The sequence below is a fragment of the Diceros bicornis genome, chromosome 15 (assembly GCF_020826845.1).
Source record: "Diceros bicornis minor isolate mBicDic1 chromosome 15, mDicBic1.mat.cur, whole genome shotgun sequence".
Taxonomy (NCBI): Eukaryota; Metazoa; Chordata; class Mammalia; order Perissodactyla; family Rhinocerotidae; genus Diceros; species Diceros bicornis.
Window position 1 is genome coordinate 20751008 of NC_080754.1, and position 27749 is coordinate 20778756.

General features: G+C 43.2%; 1 protein-coding gene across 1 annotated transcript; it reads left to right on the forward strand.

Annotated features, from left to right (window-relative positions):
- The first annotated feature begins 161 nt into the window (after positions 1-161).
- Positions 162-27749, forward strand: UPK1B (uroplakin 1B). Its single transcript, XM_058555538.1, has 8 exons — positions 162-274; positions 11903-11990; positions 13002-13202; positions 15498-15572; positions 16252-16374; positions 18588-18767; positions 23492-23575; positions 26862-27749. Exons 2-8 carry the CDS (start codon positions 11922-11924, stop codon positions 26910-26912), a joined length of 783 nt encoding a protein of 260 aa, XP_058411521.1. The 5' UTR covers positions 162-274; positions 11903-11921; the 3' UTR covers positions 26913-27749.

Consider the following 27749-nt stretch of genomic DNA (forward strand, 5'->3'; position numbering starts at 1 on the left):
GATGAACTGAGCGCTGTGAAGGCACCACTATCTGTCGGAATCACACATTCCAAAGCAGCAGCAATCTGCGGACTGAAAGTTTCCTGTGACTTCCAGCCTCGGCCAGGCAGGTTCAGGCAGCAGCAGGCTCGGCCCATGTGAGATGCCTCCTCCCAATCACAGACCACCCTCCCTGTCCCCGAGGCTGGAAGGACTGCTGCACGGTAGAAAAGGCCCTCAGCCCAGGGCGGCTCGCAGAGCGGCCGGCACAGCGCCTGGAGGAGGAGAGGGCGCCGTGAGTAGACGGATTCCCCGGGGCAGGGAAGCCAAATGCGCTCTCCGTGGTTGGGTTGCTTTCCTGGGAGGGGAGCTAGCGGTCTGAAAGGGAAGGGGGAAGAGATTAATTTCCTGATGCACAGAGTCTGTCATTTTTTATAATTTAGAATATTGTAATTCTTTTACTTTCAAAGTCTGTCATTTTTTGTAATTAGACTATTTCGTTCTCTTTTACTCTAACTGTACAAATTGCTTTCTTAAACTCTTTGATATTGTCCAGGTCTCAGAACTGAGATTAAAGTTCTTCTGGAGGTATTATTCATTCATCCTGATTCCAACCTCAAATTTCCTCACAGACCAAGAGAAATCCAAGAACCCTGGGAAAATCTATGTCTCCTGATTAAATCTCAGAGAGACACCTGTGTGGACCCCCACTTTCCTTGTGAAATCAGAAAAGCAAAAGAAATTTTAAGGAAAGGGTCATGTTCTTTCTTAATAATCAGCCTCTTAGCCTAGCAGAGAGAAACTTTCCTGATCATCTCATCAGAAATCATTCAGTTCTGCCAGCTCGTAATAGGATTTGTGAGGCAATTTAATCACGTTTCTTCTCTGCAAACAGTTCTGCTTAATAAATGTGTCAGTTGAAAAAAGTCAATAAATTAGCCTTATCTACACAATGTTATTTTTACATAATTTATTTTTACTCTTCACCAATTAGTTGATCCACCAGGATCCACAGGTCCTAAATGTATTTTTTGTTATAACAACATTTCCACATATAATACAAATTTAGTTTCAAATAATGCTAGTATTATTTTATATTTATGTTTACTGTCCCACTTATAAATAGCTTTAAAGATTTTTAGGACTTTTGAGTTTTCATTAATTTTAATGTCTTTTTTTGTTTAACTATAATGTTTATTGACCATTTCTTGCCCAAATAGAGTTGCTGAGCACAAAAAGAAAGAACTCACTTAGATTTTATATATATACATGTTTCAGTTATGTATATAACCCCGGTTATACAGTTTTTAAAATTGTAAAGAAATGGTTTTCTTTTGATTAACCCTTCTCAATGAGGAGAAAAATTTCTTATTTTGTTTTCTGCTACGATAAACTTTTTTGCTTTCTGCTACAATAGGCTTAAAAATCAACTCACCTATTTGTTTTTTCTCTTTTTTGGACTACCTGGAAAGAAAAGTAGACTTGTAAATCCGAAGGGGACCTTAGATATCATCTAGTCAAGAAAAACAAATGAAACCTCAAAATTTCTTTTTGACCTCTCCTGCCTGCATTCTTACGCAGAGCAAACACTGACCAGCCCTAGAATGTGCTGCACCCTGATGCTGGAATCTGGGCCTCATTGCCATGCGGGCTGCCCACACCCGTGATGGGCCACTGTTCCCTAACTGGGGCGGAGACCAAATTCATGAGGAGGTACCCTAATCTCACCTCCCCAAGGAATCTCCATAGTATTCCTGCCCTGGGGCTGGGCATCCCGCTGGCATTGCCCACACCTGAGGTCCTCACTTGGCTGCGAAGGCCTGAGCCATTGCTTACATCTCAGTCCTTGACTTTGGGTGAGATCGTCACAGCAAGCATCAGGAACCTAGAGCAGTGCTGTCCAGTAGAACTCTCTGCCATGATGCAAATGTTCTGTACAGTAGCCGCTAACCACATGTGGCTACTGAGCGCTAGAAATGTGGCTAGTGCAACTAAAGAACTGATTTTTTTATTTTATTTAATTGAATTAATTTGAATTTAAATAGCTACATGCAGCTACTAGTTACCATATTGGTCAGAGCGGGTGTAGAGCTTTAAAGCAAGAAAGACTAATGGAGGCTGAGAGCCATGGGTGTCACGGCCGTGGGAACAAGCTCCTCTTTTCAGCATCCCCAGGGACTCATCCTACCCTAGATTTGAGCAGACTATCAATTGTCCTCATCTAAAATCTCCACACCCATCTTTATTCTCACCTCTAAGTCATACAACTGTCTACTCTTGTTCTGGGTTTCAGGGTCAGGCCTAAAGCAACAGGACATTGTGTTTTTGTTTCTTCCTCTCTTATTTCTCCTTTTTAAATTTTCTTTTGTTAATCCAAATTTCTCTACCATGAGCTAGAGTTTGAGGTGTGGTTTGTGTGTTCTCTGGTCCAACAAACTTGAGCAAGGAAAAGAGGTAATGAACTTGAAAAAATGATCTCATGCTTGGCGGCTCAGTCTCACCTCTTTTTCTTCTGCCTGGAAAATTGGTGTGTTTAGTTAGCAATGGTTTTTAACTCATTCAATGTGTCTGGAAACATCAACACCATGGATATGAATAATTTTTATAAAAAAACAAACTGAACGAAGGCACAAGGTAAAAAAAGAAAGAAAACTCCAGCCTTTTAAAAAATCTACACTCCTCAGAGCAAAGGAACTCCCAGGATGTTGAGCAATTGGAGTAAATCATCACGGTGGCAGGCCACTGGGCAGTCTTCCACAGGGCGGGGCCCACAGGGACTATTCGTGTACGTGGAAAACATTTTGAGGTGAGCTGGGCAATTTCAGTCAGAGGCAATACCGTTTCTGAAGGGACAGCCACTGTTCTGCCCTCTGCCCTCTACCAATCCCACTTTCTAAAATTCACCCCACTTGCTTCCTTAATAGCCCTGCCAGGTTAGGAAAAAAAAATCTACTACATATGAAGGAAGCGCTGCTTCAGAATAACATGGGAAAGTTTCCGTAGACCCCGTATTTGAAATGGCTTCTGCACACTGAGGGCTAAAAGGGCAGGAAGGAAGGCAGATGCATCCCCTTATCAGGAGTCAGTCTCCCTCCACAGACAGACCGCCTCAGGCCCCCAGATCGTGAGTCAGGAGGGCCGTCTGTTTCCGCTCTACCCTCTCCTTGGCTCTCTCTCCCTCTTACAGTGTCTTCCCGCTCCCTCTGGAAATACGAGGAAAGCATCTGATAAAGTCATTCCCAGTGAGGCGTTGACATTGATGGCTCATTAGACTCCATGTGCCTCTTGTATAGGTATTTGCATCCTAACAAGGAGCAAAGGGGTGATGCTCCAGTTGTGGGGTTTCAGAATTAGGGTGAAGAGTCAGGAAGACCTTGAATGGAGGGCGAGGTGGAAGGCTCTCTCCTTACCAGCTTTGTTTATCTGACTCCCTTGTGGAGTAACTTGTAAGCGAAAAGGGCAGACTCAAGGGCAGGGCATTGGGAGTTTCTCTTAATTTTAAAGGAACATAAAGGGAAGTGGTATCTCCCTACCTTGAAAAGAAGAATGCAACAAATTCAATAGAAGTTTGGCTCAAGAGTCAGGAGATCAGGACTCGAATCTTGACTCTGCAAATGACACATCAGTGATTTTGAACAAGTCACTTCCCCTCTCAGAACCTTAGTTTCCTCATCTGTACACTGAGGGCACTGACTACAAAGCCCCTAAGTTGGCAGCCAGAGCTGACCCTCTGTGATGCTATGAATGGGCACATGGCCAATAACGACCTAGGTTAAATGACACCTTAATTTCTCCCCCGTCATATACCTTCTTAGTAAGACAAAAACTACCAGGAATCTAGTCATTGACTTCTACATGTCTCACTTATCAATTAACTGGAAAGTTTATAAATTTGTTTCTTTAGTGCAGGTGTTTGTCAAATTGACTTTTTAAATGTACAGCCATCTATTCCTTTGTGGTTTCAGAATAGCTTATTAAACAAACTTGGGTAAAGAAAAGAGGTAACAAAGTACCAGGTTAGATTGCTGTGGCAGAGGCGAGTAGGGAAGAAAAGCCACACACACGTGTCCACCAAACAGGACACAGCTTGAGCTCCCTGGAGAGCTGTTTGCTTCAGGCAGAGAGAGGGAGGCAGGGAAGGAAGGATAATTCTGGGTCAGCGTTGTTGGGGAAAGAAGAGGTTTTTCATCTGAGTTTCAGAAGATGGTAAGGAGTTCAACGGGCAGAAATGTGAGAAGGGATTCCAAAGGGAGAGACATCTTAGGCACAACCTGGACGCACGATCAGCACACTCAGAGGAAGGTAAGCAGCAGGCCATTTGGAACTTGCTGGGCACTGTCTTGAATACAAGCTAAGGAGTTTGTGCTTTATCTCTGAGGTTGTCCACCCTCCCTTCCATGGGCTAGAAGGAAAATGAAATGATTGAGTCTGGACAAATACTGTAGATATAGGCAAGGGAAGTCATTGGTCTGTCTCCAAGAGCTCAAAGCCAAAACGTTCTCAAATTCACTCGCACCCGAGTAGAACAGGAGAAATCCAGATTTGAAGAGATTGGTCCTCAGGAGAGGATGGGTGGACAAGGGGAGCCATCTGACATGAGGAAGTAAGAAGGAGCCTGTGGCTGAGCTTTTGGGTGGAACAGGAGCTATCTAGGGCCTTCCTTAGAATTGAGGCAACGGGGAGCCTTGGAAGGTGTCTAAGCAGGGGAGTAATATAAGCTCAGAGCTGTGTTTTAGGACCATGGGTCTCAAGATTGAGTAAGCGGAGGGCCGGCCCCGTGGCTTAGCGGTTAAGTGCGTGTGCTCTGCTACTGGCGGCCTGGGTTCAGATCCCGGGCGCGCACCGACGCACTGCTTCTCCGGCCATGCTGAGGCCGTGTCCCACATACAGCAACTAGAAGGATGTGCAACTATGACATACAACTATCTACTGGGGCTTTGGGGAGAAAAAGGGAAAAAAAGGAGGAGGATTGGCAATAGATGTTAGCTCATCAGGGCCAATCTTCCTCAGCAAAAAGAGGAGGATTGGCATGGATGTTAGCTCAGGGCTGATCTTCCTCACAAAAAAAAAAAAATGAAAAAGATTGAGTAAGTGGCTGGCACTTAGAAGGCATCTTTATCTTTGTGGAATCCACAAAGTGTGGATATATTAAATTTAAAATAAGTAGATCGTTTTGGCCTAAATTCATACTATAAACTCCATTATAGCCAGACAGATGGTAGCAGGTACCCAAGACTGAAGAAAAATTTGTACAAGGTAAATGCTTAAAATGACAGATTTTGATCATTAATTTTTCTTCAAATTAGGAAATGACTACAATTATTCAATTTTGGCATCAACACACGTTGCCCCAGTAAGTGGAATATCTGTGCTCTGTAGGATCATTTGAGAACCTCTGCTTTAGCAAGTTCACTCCGGAATCACTGTGGGGAATGGGAACAGGAGCTGTTGAATCCATCTGAGCCAGACGTTAGGGGCTGGCAGTGGGAATTGGAAGGAAAGCATAAAATGGTCTCAAGAAACATCAGAAAATGATCATTTTTTTTTCCTCCTACCAAAAATATAAATCAATCCAAATCGAAGGGGTGTATTATTCAGAGTTCTCCACAGAAACAGAACCAATAAGATATATTTATATAAAGGGAGAAAGGAGTTTATTTTAAGGAATTGGCTCAAATGTTGTGGGGGCTGGCAAGCTGAAATCTGTGGAGAAGGCCAGCAGCCTGAAAATTCAGATAAGAAGTGGAATTTGCAGTTTTGAATCTGAAATCTGCCACCTGGAAACTCCAACAGGGTTTCTATATTGCAGTCTTGAGGCAGAATTGCTTCTTCTTCAGGGAACTTCAGCCTTTTCTCTTAAGCCCTTTATCTGATTGGGTGAGGCCCACCATATCATGGAAGGTAACCTGCTTTACTCAAAGCCTACTGATTTAAAGGTTAATCACATCTAATTATCTTCAAGCAATATCTAGAAGGTTATTTGGCCAAACAACTGGGCACCATATCCTAGTCAAGTTGACACATAAAATTAACCTTCACAGGGTGTTCATTTTGATACGTCCTTATCAGGCAGGCAGAGCAAAACTCAAGAAGTTATTAACTTCTTAAGGCACAACTACTACCAGGCCCCAGAGAACACCACAGTGTATATTCTGTGCGTGGAGATGCTCCCATTTGTCCCTCCCTTGTGTTCTCTCTCCATGCGTATGCCCTCTGGAAAGGTCAACAAATTCATGTCTTTTTTTTTTAATAGCCTTAAATGTGGAACTTTATCAAAGTTTTTCTTCTTTTAACCTGAATAATTTCATTAGTCTGCCCTTATGCAGAGGCATTTAATAGCCCTCAAAGAACCCTAAAAGATTAGTCAGGTCTGATTGTTTTCTCTAGTAGAAATCACGCTGCCTTCCCTCTAAGGGTACCGAAACACAACCCTTCCTAGAGATTCCGCCAGCTTTTCTGTTATGGAAGTAAACTCACAGGGCTCAGTTTTCCAGGAGATTTTCCTAGAAGTTTTCCACTGAGTGGGAGTCTTTTTGACGTAGAGACAATATAATATCAACTTATACATTTTGACTGAGATTTTCCAACTTCACTCTTGAGTGTCTTCTAACTCTTGGGTTACTGCCTTCTGAGCTCAGTAATTTGCCTACATGTTTCTTTGTGGTTAGTTCTAGACTAGTGGTTTCCAGGCACTCTGGGGCTAGCCATGTAGTTAGGAAGTTCAGAGCTGATGAGGGCCAAGGTCTGGGAGGCCCACGCTCCCTGCTCTTGTTTCAGCCAGATTTTGATCCTCTTTTGTACGTTCGAGTTCCACGTTGAAATCCCAGTTCCATATTTCCTTTGAAAATGTGGCTCTGTTTTAAAACAAAATTAAATCACTAGTTTTAGCTGCCTTCACCATTCACTAGTCTATTAGCTCTGGTCTGTCTGCTTCAAGAAACTGAGGCAAAAGTAAAGAAAATTAATATTGGTTGGGTAACTAATATTGTATTAGAACTTCACATATGTTCTCATTTAATTTTCACAGCAGCCCTTGAAGTGAGGATTATGATACCCATTTAGAGATGAAGCTCAATAAGATTAAGTAACCAGCTGAGGTCACGAAACTGCTAAGTGGTGGAGCTAAGGGTCAAACCCAGGCTTGTCCAAAGCCCGTGTTCTCTCTACTTCACTAAACTCTCTAACTTATTCTGCAATAAAGGTCTAGGCAAATAATTCACTCATATATTCACTCATTCATTCAAACAGACATTTTTAAAATTTACTTTATCTGCTTTTATTTAGCAAAATAACTTATTGAATGCCTACTATGTGTCAAGCACTGTCCAGTTTGGACCTAGAAAGGCAAATAAAGCAGGGTCCTCCAGGGTCTTCTCCTGTTTTGGAGACTCTTGCAGTCAAGTGCAGGAAGCCGTTCATAGTTGATACCAGGAGGAAAGAACGCACAAGGGGAGCAGAATGGCGGCGTCTTTAGTACTTTCTGTGTCGGGGAGAAAGCAGCCCCAGCACAGAGGGGGACCTCGAGGGCCGTCTCTGCATCAGCTCGCAGTCTGGAGGAGAGGCCCCCAAGCCAGCCAAAGCCAGAGGGATGAGGCCCAGCGCGGGCTGTCCACTGTTGAGGAATGCTGGTGGAATGCACAGAGGGCCCTCCCAGATGGACGTGCTGCTCGGTACCTGACTTGCGCCTCACCCCTAGCACAACTGGGAAGCTTTTTTCCCTCTGCCAAAAAGAATTTTTCCCCCATGAATCCTTCCCTGGAAAATAAAAAGCAGCACAGATGGGTAAGGCTTCCTCCAGGAGAACAGCTGTGGGCAGGGAGCAGAGGGAAGGTGGAAGGGGCGGCTTCACCTCAGCCTAGGAGCCTTCGGCTGTGGGACCAGTCACCACTCAAACCTCCCTCCTATGGCCGTAGCCCAACAGCCTGCCCTTCCTAAACCTGCCCCTGGGTATTATTCGGAAAATGACCTTTCCTCCGTGGAGGAAAATGTGCAGATATTAGTGCGGTGTTGAGGCGCTAAGGAGCCAAGAACCCAGAGAAGTGAGCGCAAGAGGCTCGTGACTCTGACCTCCGCGAAAGCACCACTATCTGAGCAGGGGAAACGCGTCTGCTCTCCCCGCTCCCAGGGTTGGCAAGCGAGCAAGGCAGGGGCTCCTTTTTCTACTGAAAGGGTTAGCTCTGTGGCAGGACTTTATAAACTGGAAAGTGTTAAGTAAATGATCTGGAGCCGGGCGGACCTGGGTTTGAATCTCAGCTTTTGTACTTTCTAGCAATGGGGCCTTGGGCAAAGTAATTAATCTCTTCAAGCCTCCCTGTCTTCATCTGAAAAATGACAAGAAACCAGATGCTCCCCCAGATGGAGATTGATTTTTTAGCCCAGTGAGATTCATTTCGCACTTCTGACCTCCAGAACTGTGAGAGGATACATTTGTGTGGTTTGAAGCCGCTAAGTTTGCGGTCATTTGTTACAGCAGCCGCAGGAAACGAATACGGATTTTGGTAAAAATACCCATCTCTCAGTTGAGAGGATGAACATTAAGTGCCCAGCATGTGCTGAGAACACCGTAAGTGCTCATTAAATGACAGCTTTCATCTTCATTTCGTTATTTTGGAAGACAGGAGTGGCTTTCTAAGTTGTTAAAGGCTATTGATGCCAGAGGCCTGAAGGAGAAGAGGTGAGAACGTAGTGAGACGGGAGAACGATCTAGTGCTCAGCAACTTCGGAACGCCTCGCCCCTCGACACATTCCTGCCTTCCTTAAATCTGTCCCCCGCAGGGCCGCCTCCCTGGCCTTTCCTACCACAAGCCTGTCTAGGTTTCTTCAGTCCACGTTTCTTGTTGCTCAAACCAAGTTCCTGTCTGCCTCCTTCCTTCTCTCTCCCACTCTTGTCTGCACTTCCCCACCCTCATTCTGACTCTTGCAATTCTCCCGCAGAGAATTCATCTGTCTCTTCCCCCTTTGTAAACCTCCGTGTGGCAGAGTCATCTGTGGGAAAGGATGTATGCTATGGGGCACAGTTGTGTCGCTGGGGCCAAACCCCTTGTTCAGGGTCCCTTCAGCTCTTTTCTGCCTCAATAAAGCCCCTCCTTGGTGCATAACCTACTCTCCCCCTTTATTCTACTGTGCACAGTCGTTTTTGCTTTGAATCCATGTTGCTGTAATCATACTTTAAATTTCTTGAGAGAACAATTGGTCTTCTTTCTGTTCTTTAAGCCCAGCTAATCACCACAAATAGGCTGCTCCCTGGTAAACGGGTGTGTCATCGGTGCTGGTTGGTGACGGTGCTGAATCTGGCCTCTCCAGATTTTTGCCTTTTGCTCTGTATACTCGTGTTGTCTGAACTTCTACCTTTCACAGTCTATTTATTTGGTTTCTAGTTAGGATGGTAACCCGACCGGTCAGGAGCAGTATCTGTGCATACCAGTAATGAACCTTACGATGTGACTGAGCCGGCTGCGTGCAGAGGTCCCCCTTGGCGGAGTTGGTGCATTAACTCCTTCAGGGCACCCAGGCTCCACTAGGTCTAGTGTGCAACAATCGCTGGAAAGCAAGGAATGACATCCCTGAGCATGAAATGATATTTCCAAGCAGAAAGAAATGAATGGGATTTCTAAGCAGGAACTACACATAGGGATCTTGTAACAATAGCCAAGTTTCTTCTATTCATTCAGCAAACATTGATGGAGTGTCCATTATATGCCAATTCTGAGCCAAAAACATTCATAAATTTTAACTCCTTCAATTCCCACAGCTACCCAGGTGGAAAGGTAAGGGAAAATATTTAGAGATGTATAAGATTACCTGGAAGGTTGTTAATACTTACATTAGAACATAACAATTCAGTTAAAATTTAGCCAAGTCTGGGTCAAATGGAAAGCTTGCTTCCCACACAAACCAGAACTTCACCCAAGCTGACTCATTTGCTCTCCCATGGGACCTTGCTCTTGGAGGTCTCTACTCCCCAACTCTCCCTGGAATGTCACCTGCCCCACCTTCCTCCCACACTCACCCACCTCTAGTCTACTTACCAAAACCATACGTATTCTCCAAGGCTTACATCTTCCCTCCTCCAAACTCCCATAGTGCTTAGGATCTTACTAGATGTATTATAACTACTTAGGAAAATATCTTAGCTTCCCTCCTAGAGAATAAAATCCTAGAAGAAGACAATCTCCCTTACATATCTTTGTATACCTCAAAACACAAGTTGTATTATTTAATACATTTTGATTTAGAGCATGAATGCATGAACAATTAATTAATGTAATTAATAAGGCATTAAGAGACGTGGATGGCTTTCCTCAAAATATTTCAAGTGCAAAAGTAGTTGACCCAAACACCCTCGTGTTCTTTCCAGAGAAGCCTTGGGGAAGGAGAGGCCCACTTATTTTTAGTGGCATACAAAGCACTAACCCTTGTAAAGAGTTTCTGGGAGCCAGTGTGGGCTGTGAGGAGGAACTTGGGCTCTGGGGTCACACAGACCAAGGTCTCCAGGCTCACTCTTCCACTTACTGGTTGTATGGCCCCAGGGAACTTAATTTACCTCAATTTAAGCTTTAGTTGCCTCATCTGTGAAACGAGCGTCCTCACCCTTTTTCTTTTTCTACCCAATAGGGTTATGAGAATCAGGTGTGTCTACTTACAGTCCCTAGCAGAGTGGCACATAGAAGGAAGTAAACGTTAGTCCCTCTTTTCTCCCCCCTTATGTGATGAGGTACTTTTTTATTTGCCAACTATTTTTGAAGATAACAAAATATTATGGAAATAATGTTTTTTAACAGCTGCCTAACAGTCCATGTGGGAACCATCTGCCAGCTCTGGTCATGGATTTACCCTTTGGGTTTGAGTTTGCCACGACCTCGGGTCGGGAAGAGCTATACCAGGGACCCTCTTGTGCTTCGGCCCCGCCCAGTCATCGCCACCTCGAGTCTGCCCTTGGTGACTTGTAAGGCCTCAGTGCATCACTCAGAAGTACAGTAGTCTCCCCACACTGCAGTTTCGTTTTCTGCAGTTTCAGTTACTCCCAGTCAACCATGGTCTGAAAATATTAAATGGAAAAATTCCAAAAATAAATAATTCGTAAGTTTTAAATCGCTCACCATTCTGAGTAGCATGATGAAATCTCATGCCATCTTGCTTCATCCTGCTGGGATGTGAATCATCCCTTTATCCAGCATTTCGACACTGTATATGTACCCGGCTGTCAGTCACTTAGTAGCCTCTTGGTTATCAGATCAACTGCCATGGTATCATGGTGCTTATGTTCAAGTCACCCTTATTTTACTTAATAATGGCCCCAAGTGCCAGAGTATTGATGCTGGCAATTCAGATATGCCCAAGAGAAGCCATAAAGTGCTTCCTTTAAGTGAAAAAGGTGAAAGTTCTTGACTTAATAAGGAGAGAAAAAATATCGTATGCTAAGGTTGCTAAGATCTATGGTAACTTTTATTACAATGTTGTTATAATTATTCTATTTTATTTTTAGGTATTGTTGTTAATGTCTTACTGTCCCTAATTTATAAATTAAACTTTATCATAGGTATGTCTGTATAGGAAAAAATATAGTATATATAGGGTTCAGTACTATCCATGGTTTCAGGTGTCCAATGAGGATCTTGGAATGTATCCCCTCCAGTTAAGGGGGGACAACTGTATGTGGTCTGTATATTCCATATGGTAAAGAACTCCTGCAAGTTACTGACTCTGGCCTGGCAGCCTTTACTTTTTTTTTCTTCTTTATAAAATTACAGTGATTATTGAGCTTAATACCAAAATTTCCTCCATTGCTAAATGATTGCATGACTTTGGTTTGGATGCTTTGGAGGGCACTATGCAATGGCGTGATTCAGTCGTGTGATGGGACTTGCAGCAGAATTTGTCACCTGCTCCTGTTAAGTAGTAATGTTCTCAACTGTGTCTGCAGCTGGTGGAAAATCCTGAAGATGGCCAAAGACAACTCCACTGTTCGCTGTTTCCAGGGCGTGCTGATTTTTGGAAATGTAATTATTGGTGTAAGTAACGAGTATTTTTCATTCTGCTCTTGCTGTAATCATGATTTTAGATCAATCAAAAGTGAAAGCTTCAAGGAAAATAGTGATATAATTACTGGCTCCCTACATCTTTATTTTGAGAAATGTGTTAGTAAAATATGCTACCTAAAATTTAACTATATAATTAATCGTATATAACTACATAATATGTCAAAAGACCATGGTAAAAAAAATAGATATTCCCCTCCCAACTTTAAAACACGAGAATCTACAAGGAGCCGTCTCAACCGTGGTCAGTGTCAAACTCTCCCACCACACACACGCTTCCATGTTTCTTTCCTATTTCACCTTGGTTTGATTTCCTTGGGACTCTGCTGTTAATGCTACTGGGGACAGATATTTGCATCTTCTTGTTCTCCTCATACAGAGGCCAGTACCAGGCTGTGAGAGTGGCTCAGAGGCCAAGGTGTGTGGTGAGAGAGCACCTAGGAGTCAGGATCGCTGGCTCTTCACCCAGCTCTGCCTCTGACTCCATGTGACTCTGGACTAGTCACTACCTTTCAGGGCCGAGATCCCTCATCTATAAAATACAGGGGGTGGGAAAGATAACCACCAAGGTTCCTTCCGCTCTAACATCCAGTGGTTCTCTGGCACTGATAAATATGACCAGCACCAGTTTAAATATTACAATCCAGGAATTTGGGCAATGGGCAGTAGGAGTAGGGTGGGAAATTACCTTCATACAAGAAGACATTGTTTGAGTGGTTCATGCCCCAAGGACTTCTAGATGGTCTGAAATTGTCTGGATCTTTTACCAAATAGCAATAAGACAGAGTGACAGGTGGAAGGAGGCATGTAACTAATTAGTAGGTGGAAGGAGCTATTTGATTTCCTGGCAACAGAGTTGAAGTCACTTGCTTAGAGCCTATGCAGGGGATGGAGTTAGTCTCTCTTCCCCACCCCACTTCTCCACCCGCTTTCCCAGTGCTGCTCTCCTGGCCACCAGCCTGACAGAACCCTCTCTGCCCCCAGATGTGTGGCATCGCTCTGACCGCAGAGTGCATCTTCTTTGTATCTGATCAACACAGCCTCTACCCGCTGCTTGAAGCCACCGACAATGATGACATCTATGGGGCAGCCTGGATTGGCATGTTTGTCGGCATCTGCCTCTTCTGCCTGTCCGTTCTAGGCATTGTAGGCATCATGAAGTCCAACAGGAAAATTCTTCTGGCGGTGAGACCTTAAAACTTTCTATAGTTGTCTCCTGGACCAATTTTGATGGATTGTTTTTCTTCCCTGAGCACTATGCTTTGGCTTTCAGTGGGGTAGGTGGGAGCAGAGAGTGCCAGGTGAGGAGCAAGGAGGGGAAGGTTCTCCCTGCAGTGAAGCTTATCCATGTGGGGGCGAGGGTGCCCTCCATTATTGCAAGTCCAGGAGATTCCAGTACAGAGGACCCAAAGGGAAGACACCTGGGGTGGGGGGTGCTTTTTGAGTATTTTCCAGATCTTTGCTTCTCACACTGGTGTCTGGATGCACCCAACAGGTCCAGCCAGGAACTACGTATGCCAAAGGAGAGACAGAGTGAGAACTCTATAATTAGATTTTTTTCTCTTGACAATAAGTAGTTTAAAATATTATTTGACTATTACTCAGGCATTGATATATTAGGATGTAAAATACAAAATATGCATGAATTTTTAAGAGAAAGCATGAGCCTTTTCAGACATATTTGAGCCCAAGGCCGATGATTTTGTATGATGAACTGCGCTTCCCATATTACACATTCGCTCTGCTCTTCAGGGCCCCTAGGACAACTCGATGCACACCACTGTAGAGAGCAGTGTCAGCTCCCACCTGCCTGTGGAGGCTCTAACTCTGTGCACTAGAGGGGCTTCTGCCCCAAGTCACAACGGCAAGGCCATGCCCTGCCTATTTGCAGCCAGCAGAGCTAAGAGCCCTCAAGTGTTGGGTCTAGACCTCTACTCTCTGGCCCCATGCTCAGGACAGCAGTTTCTCACACAGTGAAGGGTTCCCACCCCCACTCCCCACCCTCAAATAACTCTCCTACCCAAATGCTGCAGGACCTGAGTTCCACCTTTAAGGAACGAGTCGAGCGACTTAAGGTGCTGGTTGGCTTATTTTTCCTGTGGTCTGACCTTGTCCTGGCACCCAGGGAATGCAGAACTGTGACATTCTCTGCTTCCTTAGTGCGAGTTACTTCCAGGGCAAAAGCACCCATTTTTGCAGGGTGGGGAAAGGAGTGCAGGGAAAGGGAGAGGAGGGGCAGGTGTCCCTGGAGACGAGCTTCTCCTGCATCCCGGTCTCAATTTGGGCCAACATGTCTGCCTGACAGCCAGGAGAACTCAGCTGGGAGGGAACCTTCATCACCATGCCCCCCAAAAAAGGAGCAGAGAACCCTCTAAGGGGCTGACAGAGAAACACCTGCGCCCCATGCCTCCTTTCCGGAATGTCTCTAAGGGGTTCCTGAGCCTCTTTAAGGGGAGCCAGCAAAGCTCTTGACAAAGAACAAGGCAGTAGCTAAGACGGCGGGGGTGGTAATATTTGAGGCCTCGGAGGATGCTCCTGCTGTTAAGGGGCCAAAGCCTTTTTGTGGGCTGAGTGGTTAGGGCTGCAGAGGGTCTTGCTCAGAGAACCCGCCTGCCCAGGGAGGGAGAACAGTGTTCCCTGCCCTCCCTCACTGACTGCAGAGCCCCTTCCCCAGAAGACCAAGGGCCAAAAGCATATGGGCAAGGCTGAGGAATGCAAAGACAGAACGCTTGCAAACAGTCCCCATCCCAGATTCAGAGGCCATTGGTTGTTCAGATATTTTCCAGCCATAAATAGGGGCAGTGTGGTGTAGAGGCATCCTGTGCACTCACACACGCTCACACACATATACACACACACCAACAACAACAACAACACACAATGAGCTCTGTTTCACTCACCTGACCTGATACAACTGAACAGGTGAGGGATCAGAGAAGAATGCCAGTGAAGAGCTGTGCACCTGGAGGATGGCCATTCCTCTCTGATGAGATTGGGCACCGTCAGGAGGGACAATGGATATTGAATACAGTCCAGTTCATCTTTTTCTGATCTCTGTAATTCAGTAAACCATAAAGAAAATTTCTACTAGTGAGAGGGGATTGATTTGAGGCTCTACATAAGGTCTGATACACTAAGACTCTTGCCAGCCGTTGAACAAACACACACACACACACACACACACACACACACATATATCAGTTCACCCTTTTGGATTTGTTTTTCCCAGTTAAAATAGAAATACAGGATACTGGGCTGAGAAAGCCCTGTATTCAATGGTCGTTTGTTCTCTGGGAAAAGGAGAGAATTGAGCTGATTATACCCACTGCCAAGTCTTGCTCGAAGCAGCAGATCAATGAATGTTTGTTGAATAACTACATGAATGGATGGTTATATTTAGAATAATGTGCTGAAAAAAACATTAAAAAAATCTCTCTGGAAGCAAATGTCATTCTCTTATTTCATTTGTTTCTCTTCTAGTATTTCATTCTGATGTTTATCGTATACGGCTTTGAAGTGGCATCTTGTATCACAGCAGCGACACAACGAGACTTTGTGAGTACAGTCTCAAAAAGCACAGAGCAAAAATGATCATATGAATCATCACTATCATCATCATAATATAGTAGCTGACATGTATTAAGCCCTTACTCCATACCAGACACCCTAATACACACATTAATAATATATATATAATTTTACTTAACCTTTATAATAACCCTATGAAATAGATATTATCACTGTTGTCGTCCTAGAGATGCAAAAAATGAAACTTAAAAAAGTAAAGTAACTTGTCCAAAGTTACACAGCTGGTAAGTGAAAGAGAGAATCCTGAGTCAAGGCAGAGTGACTCCCAGGGCCCAAGCTTGTAACCTCCATGCTCTTCACCACTCCGCCATGGCCACTGGCCCTCCAATAGGATGATCAATAATCCACCATGTCTAAGACTTCCTCTCAATTCTGCATCCTGCTTTCTCTCCTTTCCTCCATTCCCTAGCCTAAGCCACCCTACAATGCCTGTCCACCCTGGTCTCACTGGGATTTCTTTGAAGGTGGGGGACTTCAGCCAACCAAAGCAGCCTCACACCCACCGTGCCCCTACTCAGTGCCTCTGAGCACAGTTTTACTCCAAGAGACAATGTTCAGTGCCCCCAGCAACAGGCCAAGCAAGGCACTTTACCTCCTTGGGGACTGGTGAGCTAACTCTCCCTCTTTGTTGCTCCTCCCACCATAGTTCACACGCAACCTCTTCTTGAAGCAGATGCTGGAGAGGTACCAAAACAACAGCCCTCCAAACAATGATGACCAATGGAAAAACAACGGAGTCACCAGAACCTGGGATAGGCTCATGCTCCAGGTAATGCCTGCGGTCTTAGGAAGATGCCATTTTGTACCTAAACCAGTGTCCAGAGGTGTATGTATGGTTGGGAGTGAAGTCAAAGTGTGGGGACCACAGCCTCCAAAGGGGTTTCCTTCAAAAAGAGGCTTGACAAAGCAAGTTCATCTATTCCTCTTATGGCAGGGGGTGTGGGGTGTACACATGACTCAGTGGGACCCCTAGATCTATATTTTATTTCAAGATATGATGCTGATTAGCTTCCATTTATAAGGATAATGACAGTGTCAAGAAATTTATATTAATCACACACTCTGCCTCTTACAACTCAGGCATTACTTACATTAGAAGAAAAATGGTGCCTCCTCTGCCCCACAGTGAACTCAAGTGGCAGTTATTGTCTATTCTGCTTTTTTAGTACCTTTTCACACCTCCTATGGACTAGTCCTGCTAAAGACTATGGGCTCTGACTTGATTTGATCACCTGGTTTTCTCTAACGGGAAATCATACCTTATATCCAAGTTTACTTCAAATACCATCAAAAGTCCAAGTCTGTCAGAATATTCACTATCATCCCTACATTGTTATATGTATATAGATTCTTTTCCCCTACATAAGCCCTGATCTGACCCAACTCTCGCACAGCCCCCTACTTCCCCTCCCCACCCCACCACCACCGTTCCAGTCTGTCATCAGCCAACTCCCTTACAACCTCCACCTGTTCTTTGAACTCTCTGTACCCTCTATCTTCTATACTTTCTTCATTTATTCTAATATTCCCATTCCAATATTTTTTTTTACCCCATTTGGACCTCCAATTCATTGGCCACTTTCTATCGCTCTTCTGACTATAGGTCAAGCATATTTTCCGCTCTGTTAGCAAGATCTAAACTCTTCAAATGAAAATGTGCATGCTCACACATCTGTTTGTTTGGTTGGTTTTTTATTGAAGTATAGTTGACATACAATATTGTATTAGTTTCAAGTGTACAATGTAGTAATTTGACATTTATCTACATTACAAAATGATGACCCTGATAAGACTAATAACCATCTGTCATCATACAAAGCTATTACAATATCATTGGCTATATTCCCTATGCTGTACATTACATCCCCATGACCTATTTAAGTTTGTACCCCTTAATCCCCTTCACCCATTTCACCCTTCCCCCCTCAACTCCCTCCTCTGTGGCAAACACCAGCTTGAATGTTCACACATTTGAAAAATCTACTTACCAACTTTTTAAACCCAAGTCTGAAATAAGCCTGGCTCAAACTTAACCATTTTTCCCCAAAATGCTCTGGTCAAAATACAGGATGATTATTTCCTTTGGTGAGATATTTTCATAATCCGGTGGCAAAATAGGACATGCTTTTAAGACAGTTGACTTATCATCAAGTTTGCTTGGATATATTTATTCTAAAAGTTGAGAGATGCCCATAGTTTTAATTTCTTCCCTTGAAACATTTCAGCAAAATTTGTAAAAAGGAAGGAAAGTGATATGAATTGTGTTTTATCCTGTATCCTCAATTCTGTCCAAAGTGTAACGAGTTAGCTATGTGTTCATTGATTTTCCTTGTCCTTGTGGAGGCATAGCTCTGTGCCACCAGGTTTTGGTTATTTTTTTCCGGTTTATTTTCTCCCATTATAAAAGTAATACATAGTTACTCTAGAAAATTAAAAATATAGAAAATAAAAACAAGAAGAATCACTCATAATTTCTTCATCACTAAAAATTTTAATTTTCTGGTTCTCAATTTGCTCATATGTAATATTAGAATAATTGTACCGCTTTCACATTGTAGTATCAAGATGCTAGTATTAATTATTAGTATTTATTAAGGTTTACTATGGCCAGATGCTGTACTAGACACATTAAGTGTACTAGACGTGTTAAGTGTATTCACTAATTTAATCCTCACAACAACTCTATGAGGTAGGTACTATATTTATCCCAATTTTACTGTTAGGGAAAATGAGGCATGGAGAGTTTAACTTGTCAAAGGCTACAGAGCTCATTAATTGCTAGTAAAGTAATAAATGTAAAAGTATTTTGCAAACTCCGAAATGTAAGTTATCAGTATTTTCCATTCTCCTTTGGGGATTTTTAGTAAACGTAAGATGTGGTACACTTTCCATATCTTCTTTCTCCGTAAAATCTCAGTTGCTACATTGATGGCTCTAGCAAGGACTGTGGAAGAGAATTTTGTGTCTCTCCTCTGCTGACAGGACAATTGCTGCGGCGTCAATGGTCCATCAGACTGGCAGAAATACACGTCGGCCTTCCGGACGGAGAATAACGACGCTGACTATCCCTGGCCTCGTCAGTGCTGTGTTATGAGCAATCTTAAAGAACCTCTCAACCTGGAGGCCTGCAAACTCGGAGTGCCTGGTTATTATCACAATCAGGTGAGTCCTCTCTCCTCCCAAGACCTGCCAGAAAGTTCCTGTGCTCTTCGTGAGGAAAATACTGGTTAACTGTAGGTAATAGTCTCTTGGTAAGAAATTCTGCATCTTTTTTCCTAAAACTCCTGTAAACTATGTCCTTCTCTGTTAGTAACATGTGAATGCTAATCTAGGGCTGATCTGGGAAAATTTACATTTTAATAACGTTAACAGAACATGAGAATGCAACAGCAAAATCCAACTTTGTTTAAATGAAAAATATTTGTACAATGTATAGAATTAGTATTTCAAAAACTATTTACATTAAACAACGATTTGCTCTATTTTTGCAAAATGTAAATTGGAAGGGATGAAATACAAAGAGAACATTTTGCCAGTTCCAAAGCAATGGGAATTTCTGAGGGTAAATGCAGTAATTATACGTCCACATTCCTTATTCAGTGACAATACAGAATAATCTTAATAAAATATTAGATTGGTGATTTGGGTAGAAGGTAGTTTACATACAGATGGTTTTTGAAAAAGAGTTTCCAGCCTAATGAGTATGGTACGATGATCATGAAAACTGACATTTATTGAGTATTTACTGAAAGCCAGACACTGTTCCAAGTGCTCAGAGGAAGGTGCCAGTAGGATCCCTATCTTATGGATAAGGAATTGAAATATAGAGATGCTAATAAGTACCTTGGCCAAGGTCAGCCAGCTAGTAAAGGGTAGAGTCAGGATTCAAACACTAGCAATCTGGCGCCAGAGCCCAGACTCTAAGCCAAGAAAGAACTTGGTAATATTCCCGAAAAGCCCAGCAGAGAATCCCTATATACTTGGGGTCAGCCTCTGACATGCTGTACACTGCTCTGTGAGTTACCACTTGGAGGACAGCGAGTCGTGTGCCAGTTCATTCAATAATTGAGAAATGTCGGACTCTTTAGTCTTGGAGTAAATGATAGAACCTGCACTTTCAGAATGGAGGACACTGCACTGCCAATCATCCTGCCGCACCTGGAAGGGGGCCTGGACTTGGGTTGGTTGCATTTACCCAGAAAAGAAATGGGAGTGGTATAGATTATTTTGCAGCGTCGTTCAAAGCAACCCTCATTTAGCTTTTCAGCAACATTGTTTTGGCATCATTTTAATCATTTATATTCAGACTGCTATAAAATTAAATTCATTGCCTATAATCACAATATATAATATAATGATCACTCTCAGGAGTAATAAAATGCTTTCGATATTTCAACACTGGAACTGGCCCATGCAGACATATCTTGATTGGATTGTAATTGCATACAAACTATCATCTCTTTGAAAGAGACAAAAAAGGATGTTTACCCTCAGATAATCAGTTAATCTCTCAGCAACACTATTTTCCCTAGCACATATAACATTCCAGTAATGAAGGAGCTCCACACCTGTTTTGACAACCCTGCTAATGTCCTCCCTTACAGTCCCTTGGCCTCACTTTGTCCTTAACATTTCCACCTCCACTGCCCACCAACTGCACCACAACTACAAACTCCTCATCACTCAACTCCACTCCCTGACCAAATTCCTGAATCCTGAAATTCCTCTCCCTGTCTCTGACTCCCGGTGCTACTTCCTTCTCAATCTCACTCATTCTTCACCTTCATAATCTCTTTTCTATTAATCCTTTCCAATTCTCCCTACCCTAGTCCCCCAGATTCTTACACACCACCATTCTCTCTGAGTTACAGGTCCTGCTAATTCTGCTCTAGCAATCCTTTTCCACAAAGCAAAATATGCCACCCCACTACCTCATCTACTTTACTTCTTTTATTGCAGTTGACCTCTTGAACTATGTTATAGTTATTTGTTCACAAGTCTATTTTTTCTATAAGTCTCCCTGAGGGCCGTGCATTATTCAGTTCTATATCTTCAATACTTAACATAATGCGTGGCACAAAGCCGGCATGGATAAAATGAAGAGGTGAATGGCTCTCTTTTTCACATGCATATTGTTGCTTTTCAAGATCTACATCATACAACTGAAGGTTAACAAAATTAGAGAAGTCATCATAAGTGTGGTAATAATAGAAATCAACCAGAAATTCACATAGCATGTCGGATGCAAGCATGGGCATTCTTACATCATGGTCCATCTGCCCCAGAAATGCTATGTGCAGATTCTGATCACTGCACCTCAAGAACATTATGGAATGAAGGAGGATCAAGTTAAGCGAGGCTACAATGGTGAAAAGGCATCATGAAGGGCCTGCCCGCTGGCGTAGGGGTTAAGTGCATTCGCTCCACTTCAGCAGCCCGGAGTTCGCAGGTTCGGAGACCAGGCACAGACAGACACACTGCTTGTCAAGCCATGCTCTGGCGGCGTCCCATATAAAGTAGGGGAAGATTGGCAACGGATGTTAGCCCAGGGCTAATCTTCCTCACACACACACACAAAAAAAACCATCATGAAGGCACTAAATGAGAAGAGGTGAAAAAACTGGCTGTGTGAGCTCCATGAGGGCAAAAACCATTTCTATCCTGTCACAGCTGAATGTGTAGCCCAGTCCTGGCACCTAGCATAAGTGGCCTTTTGTACATATTATTGGACAAATGACTACCTCCCAGGATTGTCAGGAGGATCAAGTGAGTAATGGATATAGGAGGGTTTGTGAACCATCAAGTGTGTCACTTATGACACTGTTGTAACCATTACTTCATATCACATTCCATTCACCCTGTCAACATCGATTAGGTGGTTACTTTGTGCCAGGCACTTTGTGCCAACACTTGTTCTAGGTTCTAGAGATTCAACAAAGAGCAAGATAAACCCCTACCCTTGTAGAGCTTGCACTGTAATATGGGAGACAGACAACAAATAAGTTACCAAACAAATACATGATAATTCCAGGTAGTGATAAATGCCATGAGCAGAAATAAAGCAGGAGAAGTACATGGAGAATGATGGGGCAACAGGTATTTTTCTCTATGGTTGTTGGGAAAGGCTTTGTTGAGATGATTTTTGCAGAGTTCTGAACTAAGTGAGGAAAGGAGATCCTGGAAGATTGGTGAAGAGAGTTCTAAACAAGGGAGGCAGCAAGTGCCAAGGCCCTGAGGTGGGAGCACTCTTAGCTTTTTGGAAGAACATCAAGGAGATCAGTATGGCATGACAAGAATGAGTGAAGGAGGAGCAGAAGGCAAGGATGGATCCAGATTTCGTAGGGCCTGAAGCTTATAAAATTTGTAGGGAGGGTTCTTCCTTAGGAAAAACAATTAAAAATATGCATATAAAATTAGGCACAGGACCTTGAAATGGTCTTGCAGGTAAGGAGTTCTGAAGCTTAAGCTCATTAGCTTTACAGTGAGACAGCCTCTGGTAGTGGAATCTAGGGTCATAGAGAGAGGGAGAGCCATATCAGACAGGACCTCACAGGCTGTTGTGAAGACTTAGAACTTCATCTTAAGCGTGGTGGGAAGCCATTGTTTTGGAGCAGGAATGTGAAGTGATTGATTCATGTTTTACAAGGATCCCCCTGGCACTGTATGAAAACTAATAGGGTGCCAAGAGTGAACTCAGGCCTCAGGGAGACCAGTTAGGAGGCTATTGTAGCAATCCTGGAGTGAAGCCGTGGTGGACGAAGGTGGTTGCAGGAGGTAATAGTGTTTGGATTTGAGATGTATTTTAAAAGTAGACCCAAAAGGTTTTGCATAAGTATTTGATGTTGGATAAGAGAAGAACAGTTAAGGATAACTCTAAAATTTTCCGTTCAGGTATCTAGGTGAATGGAGGTGCCTGTAACTTAGATGGAGAAGAGTAAATGGGAGAGAAATCAAGGCATATGCAGCAAAGGCAGGGCATGTAAGTGGATTAACAGGGGACTGGGGCAGATCAGAAAGGACAGAACCTCAAGTGGCCACCTGTAGCCCTGGGTGGGGCCTCAATTTCAGGGTCAGCCTTTCAAGGTCATTTCCCTCTGGACTTCAATGGTTCATGAAAGCAGTCTGGGTATTGCATTTCCTAGGCATTCCTGTGATTCCCAGGGCTTTAGTAGAGGTCACTCAGACGGCAGAGGGCAGGTCTAGCCCTGCATGTGTGTATCACTCCAGCCCTTTGCATAATGAGTAGAACAGAGTGTGCCACGTATAAACACTTACTGGATCATGCATGAATGAATGATCCGATGATTAAAAAATGAATCACTCTTTTGCATGCACATTGTGGCTCTTCAAAGTCTCACTAGAATCCAATAGAGATACATTGAAATATGATGTCCAATGAAAATTTAGAAAGCATGGCATAGGGGTTCCTTTAATGATAAAAGAAAAAAAGCCTCTGGTTTTCATAGACTGGAAGCACTTTTATTTAAAAATAAACAAATCAAAAAGTAACTCTGCCCTCAAACAAATCACCAATAAAATCTTTGGGGAGAAAAAAAATTCAAATTTTACTAAGAATACTTTACATTGTCCATGGTATTCAATAAAAAAAAATGTTATGCTGAAATAGCAGCACCTCTATTAGTTAGATTGAATGATAAAGACACGAATAAATGTGATATAGAATAGTTGTTCAACAGGGTTATTTCTATTCCCTCAACAAAGCACAGTTCATACCTGGCTGTCCAGGGGGATGTAGAAATAGCCTGGTTATGGGAAACGGGACTTGGACTGGCATTGATTCAAATAGCAATCAGCTTTCCGCCCCATATCTAACATTTTTTGTTCTGGTTCCTCTCGCACTGATGGGGAACCGCCACCACCTCCAGGGCTGCTATGAACTCATCTCCGGACCAATGAACCGACATGCCTGGGGGGTTGCCTGGTTTGGATTTGCCATTCTCTGCTGGACTGTGAGTATTTCCTGGCACCTGTTGTATTTCTGAGAAGATAATGATAAGGAGAAAGCTTGAGATTGCCCGTTGGTTAGCCCAACCACACTCAGACCTGAGGACTAGTCAGGAAGCTGCTGGCACCAGAGCAAGGGTGGTGGGTTCCCTGGGGAGGTGGGGAGTTAACTTCCTCTACCAGGGGAAGGATGTGCCCTGCTAACCAGGTCCTTCTTCTGGCGGACTGGGATGCACCTGCCTGCTCCTCCGGCTCTCCAGATCCCATTCATTCATTACAATTAGATATCAAAGACTGTCGTCTACCTAGGTGGCTCCTGCCTGACACTAATCTGCCTCGCTCCTTCCAAAGAGCTGCCTTCACCAGTCTCACCTTGTCCTTCTAGAAGCCCACTCTATCTGATGTGCGTGCAGCAAGAGGGTAGGGCGGGGGTCTCAGCCCTGCTTGCGCATTAAAACCTCCCAGGGGAGCTTGGGGGAAAAGAGCATGCCGGGCCCCCAACCGCTGAGATTTTGATTCAGCTGAGCTGGGGGTAAGACCCAGACATTTTTTTTTTAATTTTCCAGACGATTCTAATTTGCTGTCAGGATTAAGAGCCATTGCATTTGGGAAGCAGTCCCAAACTTTTGGTTTCAGAACCCTTTTACACTCTCAAAAATTACTGAGGACTCCAAAAAGCTTCTGTCTATGGGGCTGTATCTACTGATATTTACCCTATTGGAAATTAACAGAGAATTATTTTAAATACTTATTAATTCAGTTGAAATAACAATAATAAACCAATTACATGTTAAAATTAACAATATATTTTTTGTGGAAAAAGTGACTATTTTTCAAAACAAAAAAACACTGAGAAAGTGGCCTTGTTTTACATTTTGTCTCTTCAATGTGTGGCTTTCATAGAAGACAGCTGGGTTCTCATATTTGCTTCTTTATTTAATCTGTTATAATATGTTGCTTAGGTTGAAGAATTTGAAGAAAATCCATCCTCACACTGATATGTAGTTGAAAAAACCAGGAATGTTTGGGTAGCTTTATTTAAAGATAATTGTGAATAATCTTTTTTGACACTACACAAAACTTGACAAGTAGTAGTTTCTTAAACGTTAGCTGCAAAATGGAATCTGAAACTATGTTAATGAACTTTTCAGACTCTACTACATTAAAATACATTACATTGGTTTATCTGGCAGTTTGCATAAATCTTTTACCCATTCATGATTTTATAACATTGTGCATTGATTATTTGGGAAAACATTAGTTCACTGTGTTATGCAGATCTTCCAAATGTTGGATGATTTCTTTATACAATACCAAGAAATCACATTTGAAAAGACTTGACACATTGGGAGGCTATCAAGCTCATCATGACAGATACAAGTTTTCTGACTTTTGCTTAACTTCTCAAATTTATCACTGGCAACAAATATTGTCAGTTGCTTTCCCTGAAGTGATAGACTCACTTCGTAAGTTTTCTAAAAAATGTCTGCCAAACACCCAATCTGAATAACCATAGCTTGTCTGTTAGTCATTTTTTCAAGTAAAAATGGTGTTTCATGAAAAATATGTCTAGTTCAGTGCACAACTCAATCACACAAGTGCTTTTCCTCAGGACAACCATCATGTTTCAGTAGGCAATAAAACTGCCTTATGCACACTTCCTTTCTGGTGTACAGAATGTTAAAAAGATGTGTACTCAAAGGTAAACATTTAATAAAATTGGTAATTCTTACTGCTTCATCAAGGACAATCTCAAGTAAAACTGGCATTTTTTTTTTTACTGCAAGTGCCTGGCAGTGGAGAATACAATGATGACTGACACGGGTTCATGCTCTGCCTTGAGTCTTGCTAAGATGCCAGCAGCTTACCCTGCAGTGCTTTTGCACCATCAGTGAAACAGTGAGAAGGGAAATAAAGTCTTAATATTGTTATGCGAATAGTCTTGACATCATGGACCCCTGAAAGGGTCCCTCGGATGTCTGCGCCCCTCACTTTAAGAGATGCTAGGTTGAGGCGCGAGAAACTGGGAAAGGCAGGAAGGGAAAATCAACTCCATCGCGAAGTCTTCTATGATCCCTCAATCCACCCTCCTAGGAACTCCCGCCACACCCTGCATTCACCTCTGTCACTGTCACTCCACTATGAGGTCTGTGTCTCTGCCAAACGCCTGGGTATAGCTGCCGTTTGTATCCCCGGTGCCTAGCAGAGCACAGAGTCAGTGCTCGATAATTTGTTGAACGATGAAAAATGGTAACAGTGACGTTTCTATTCGTGCCATGCTAGCAGGAACTATGGGATGATGTTTAAAGGCTTTGGAGGATTTAGAACTGCAGACCAGATGAAACCCTTGATATTGAAGCCTTGATACTTCCACAAGCACCAAATGGACTCTGGGTCTAGCAAGTCCCCTTGAAATTCAGAAGAGGGAAGGGAAGTGAACTAAATGGATTGAGGGCCTGCTATGGACAGGACGTCATGTCAAATACTTAAATACTTTTAACATTAAATCCACCCAATGGTAGCGAGGTAGGTAGCCAGTCTCCTTAGCTCAGTTACTTATCTTCTCCGTGCCTCAGTTTCTTCATAGGGTTTTGGAAGCCCTTAAATTGGGTTATGTGTGTAGCACTCAGAACAGTGCCTGATGCATAGTAAGTTACCAATAAACATTAGACATTAGTATTATCATTATTTCATTCTCTCATTCAATCTTCTAACTCTGGGGTAGGTGAAGAAGATATTATTATCATTCCTTTACAGATGCAGGGAGTGAGTGGCAGATCTGCAACGGACCCCAGATATTCTAGCCCCTTGCCTGAGTCAAACGTCTTGAATTCTGTGATACATTCTTCAGGGGCAGCTGTTCCAGGTCACAAGCATTTTTAGGAAAAGAGGGAGTCCCAGGAGGTTCAACACTAGATGCAAGAAACTTGTACCCCAAATGGTGCATACTAGAAATAGGACTCCACTGGAGGGTAATTAGTCCTGATGGGAAGAAGAAAGAATTTCCCCAGGGGGCTAATTTAGCACAGAAGGGAGAGGGGTACCCCAGCTGATGGGGAGTCTAGATGCAGATTGGGGTGGAGTAGGGGGACAGGGAAGTCACATCTGAATGGCAGGATGGACTCAGTGTTACCTCTGCCCTGTGATGTTGCTTAAAGCAAGATTACTCTTAAAAATCCAGTGTCACCTAAGCCTGAATGAACCTAACATCATTTTTTCCCCAAGTTGGAGATGTTTCTAAAACAATTCCGTATTTATTATTCTTTGTTTCTTTTCCCCCTTGTATTCTAGTTTTGGGTTCTCCTGGGTACCATGTTCTACTGGAGCAGAATTGAATATTAAGAATGAAGTGTCCTCACTACACCACCTTCCCCCAGCGACTCTGGATTTGGCGCTGGAACCACGCTGTCCTAATATTCCACATTTGCGCTCCACGGGAACATGTGCAATCTTGCTCAAATTACCCAGTCAGTCAGCATGGACTTCCTTTAGGCTCAGGCTCCTGAAATTCTCACCACTGGTGTTTTCGCCCTGGTCTAGGATTCTGCAACATTTTATAGACTGTGGGAAGGGAAGAATTTACAAAGTAGAGAATGACTACTCCCATCCCTGTTTATTTTTAATTTGGGAGCGTACAGACATTCTAGAGGAACCCGTGTTCTCAGAGCAAGCCAAGTCTGTATTTGGAAGCACATCTGCCTGTACTTCTCACTGCTTTCATTCCACTCAGTGTTGTCCCGGTGAGAGAATTAAGGAAAAGGTGCTGAAATACATCTTTGCCTTTGTTCTGGTGGCTCCATCCAGTGAGACTCAAGTGGTTCTCTTAACGCCACCTTGGGATCCTTTAATTCTCCAGGACAATACCCAATCTCAAGTTAACAATGATTGAAATTTCCTCTCAGATAATGCAGAGTGAAATGTCTTTAGTAACCTCAGTTCTCCCGTTAATTAAAAGTGTGTGGACTTTTGGGGACAAAGTAGGGGCCTGTTATATATTTACCAGTCTCAGCCTGAAACCCCTTTCAAACAGGGGAGGAGCAAACCAGCTATTAGATGGGTGATTTATGATGATTTTTGTTTATTGTCAAAATATTTCTCTTCTGAGCTATGTTTCCATTTGTGGTTCTGAAGGAGGTTCTCATAACTCAGCGTTTGTTTTCCTAGTCTTATAAATAAAGA

Coding starts and splice junctions, on each gene's coding strand:
- UPK1B (XM_058555538.1), top strand. CDS start 11,922: ATGGCCAAAGACAACTCCACTGTTCGCTGTTTCCAGGGCGTGCTGATT. Junction 16,375..18,587: donor GGGATAGGCTCATGCTCCAG/GTAATGCCTGCG, acceptor CTCTGCTGACAG/GACAATTGCTGCGGCGTCAA. Junction 23,576..26,861: donor TTGCCATTCTCTGCTGGACT/GTGAGTATTTCC, acceptor CTTGTATTCTAG/TTTTGGGTTCTCCTGGGTAC.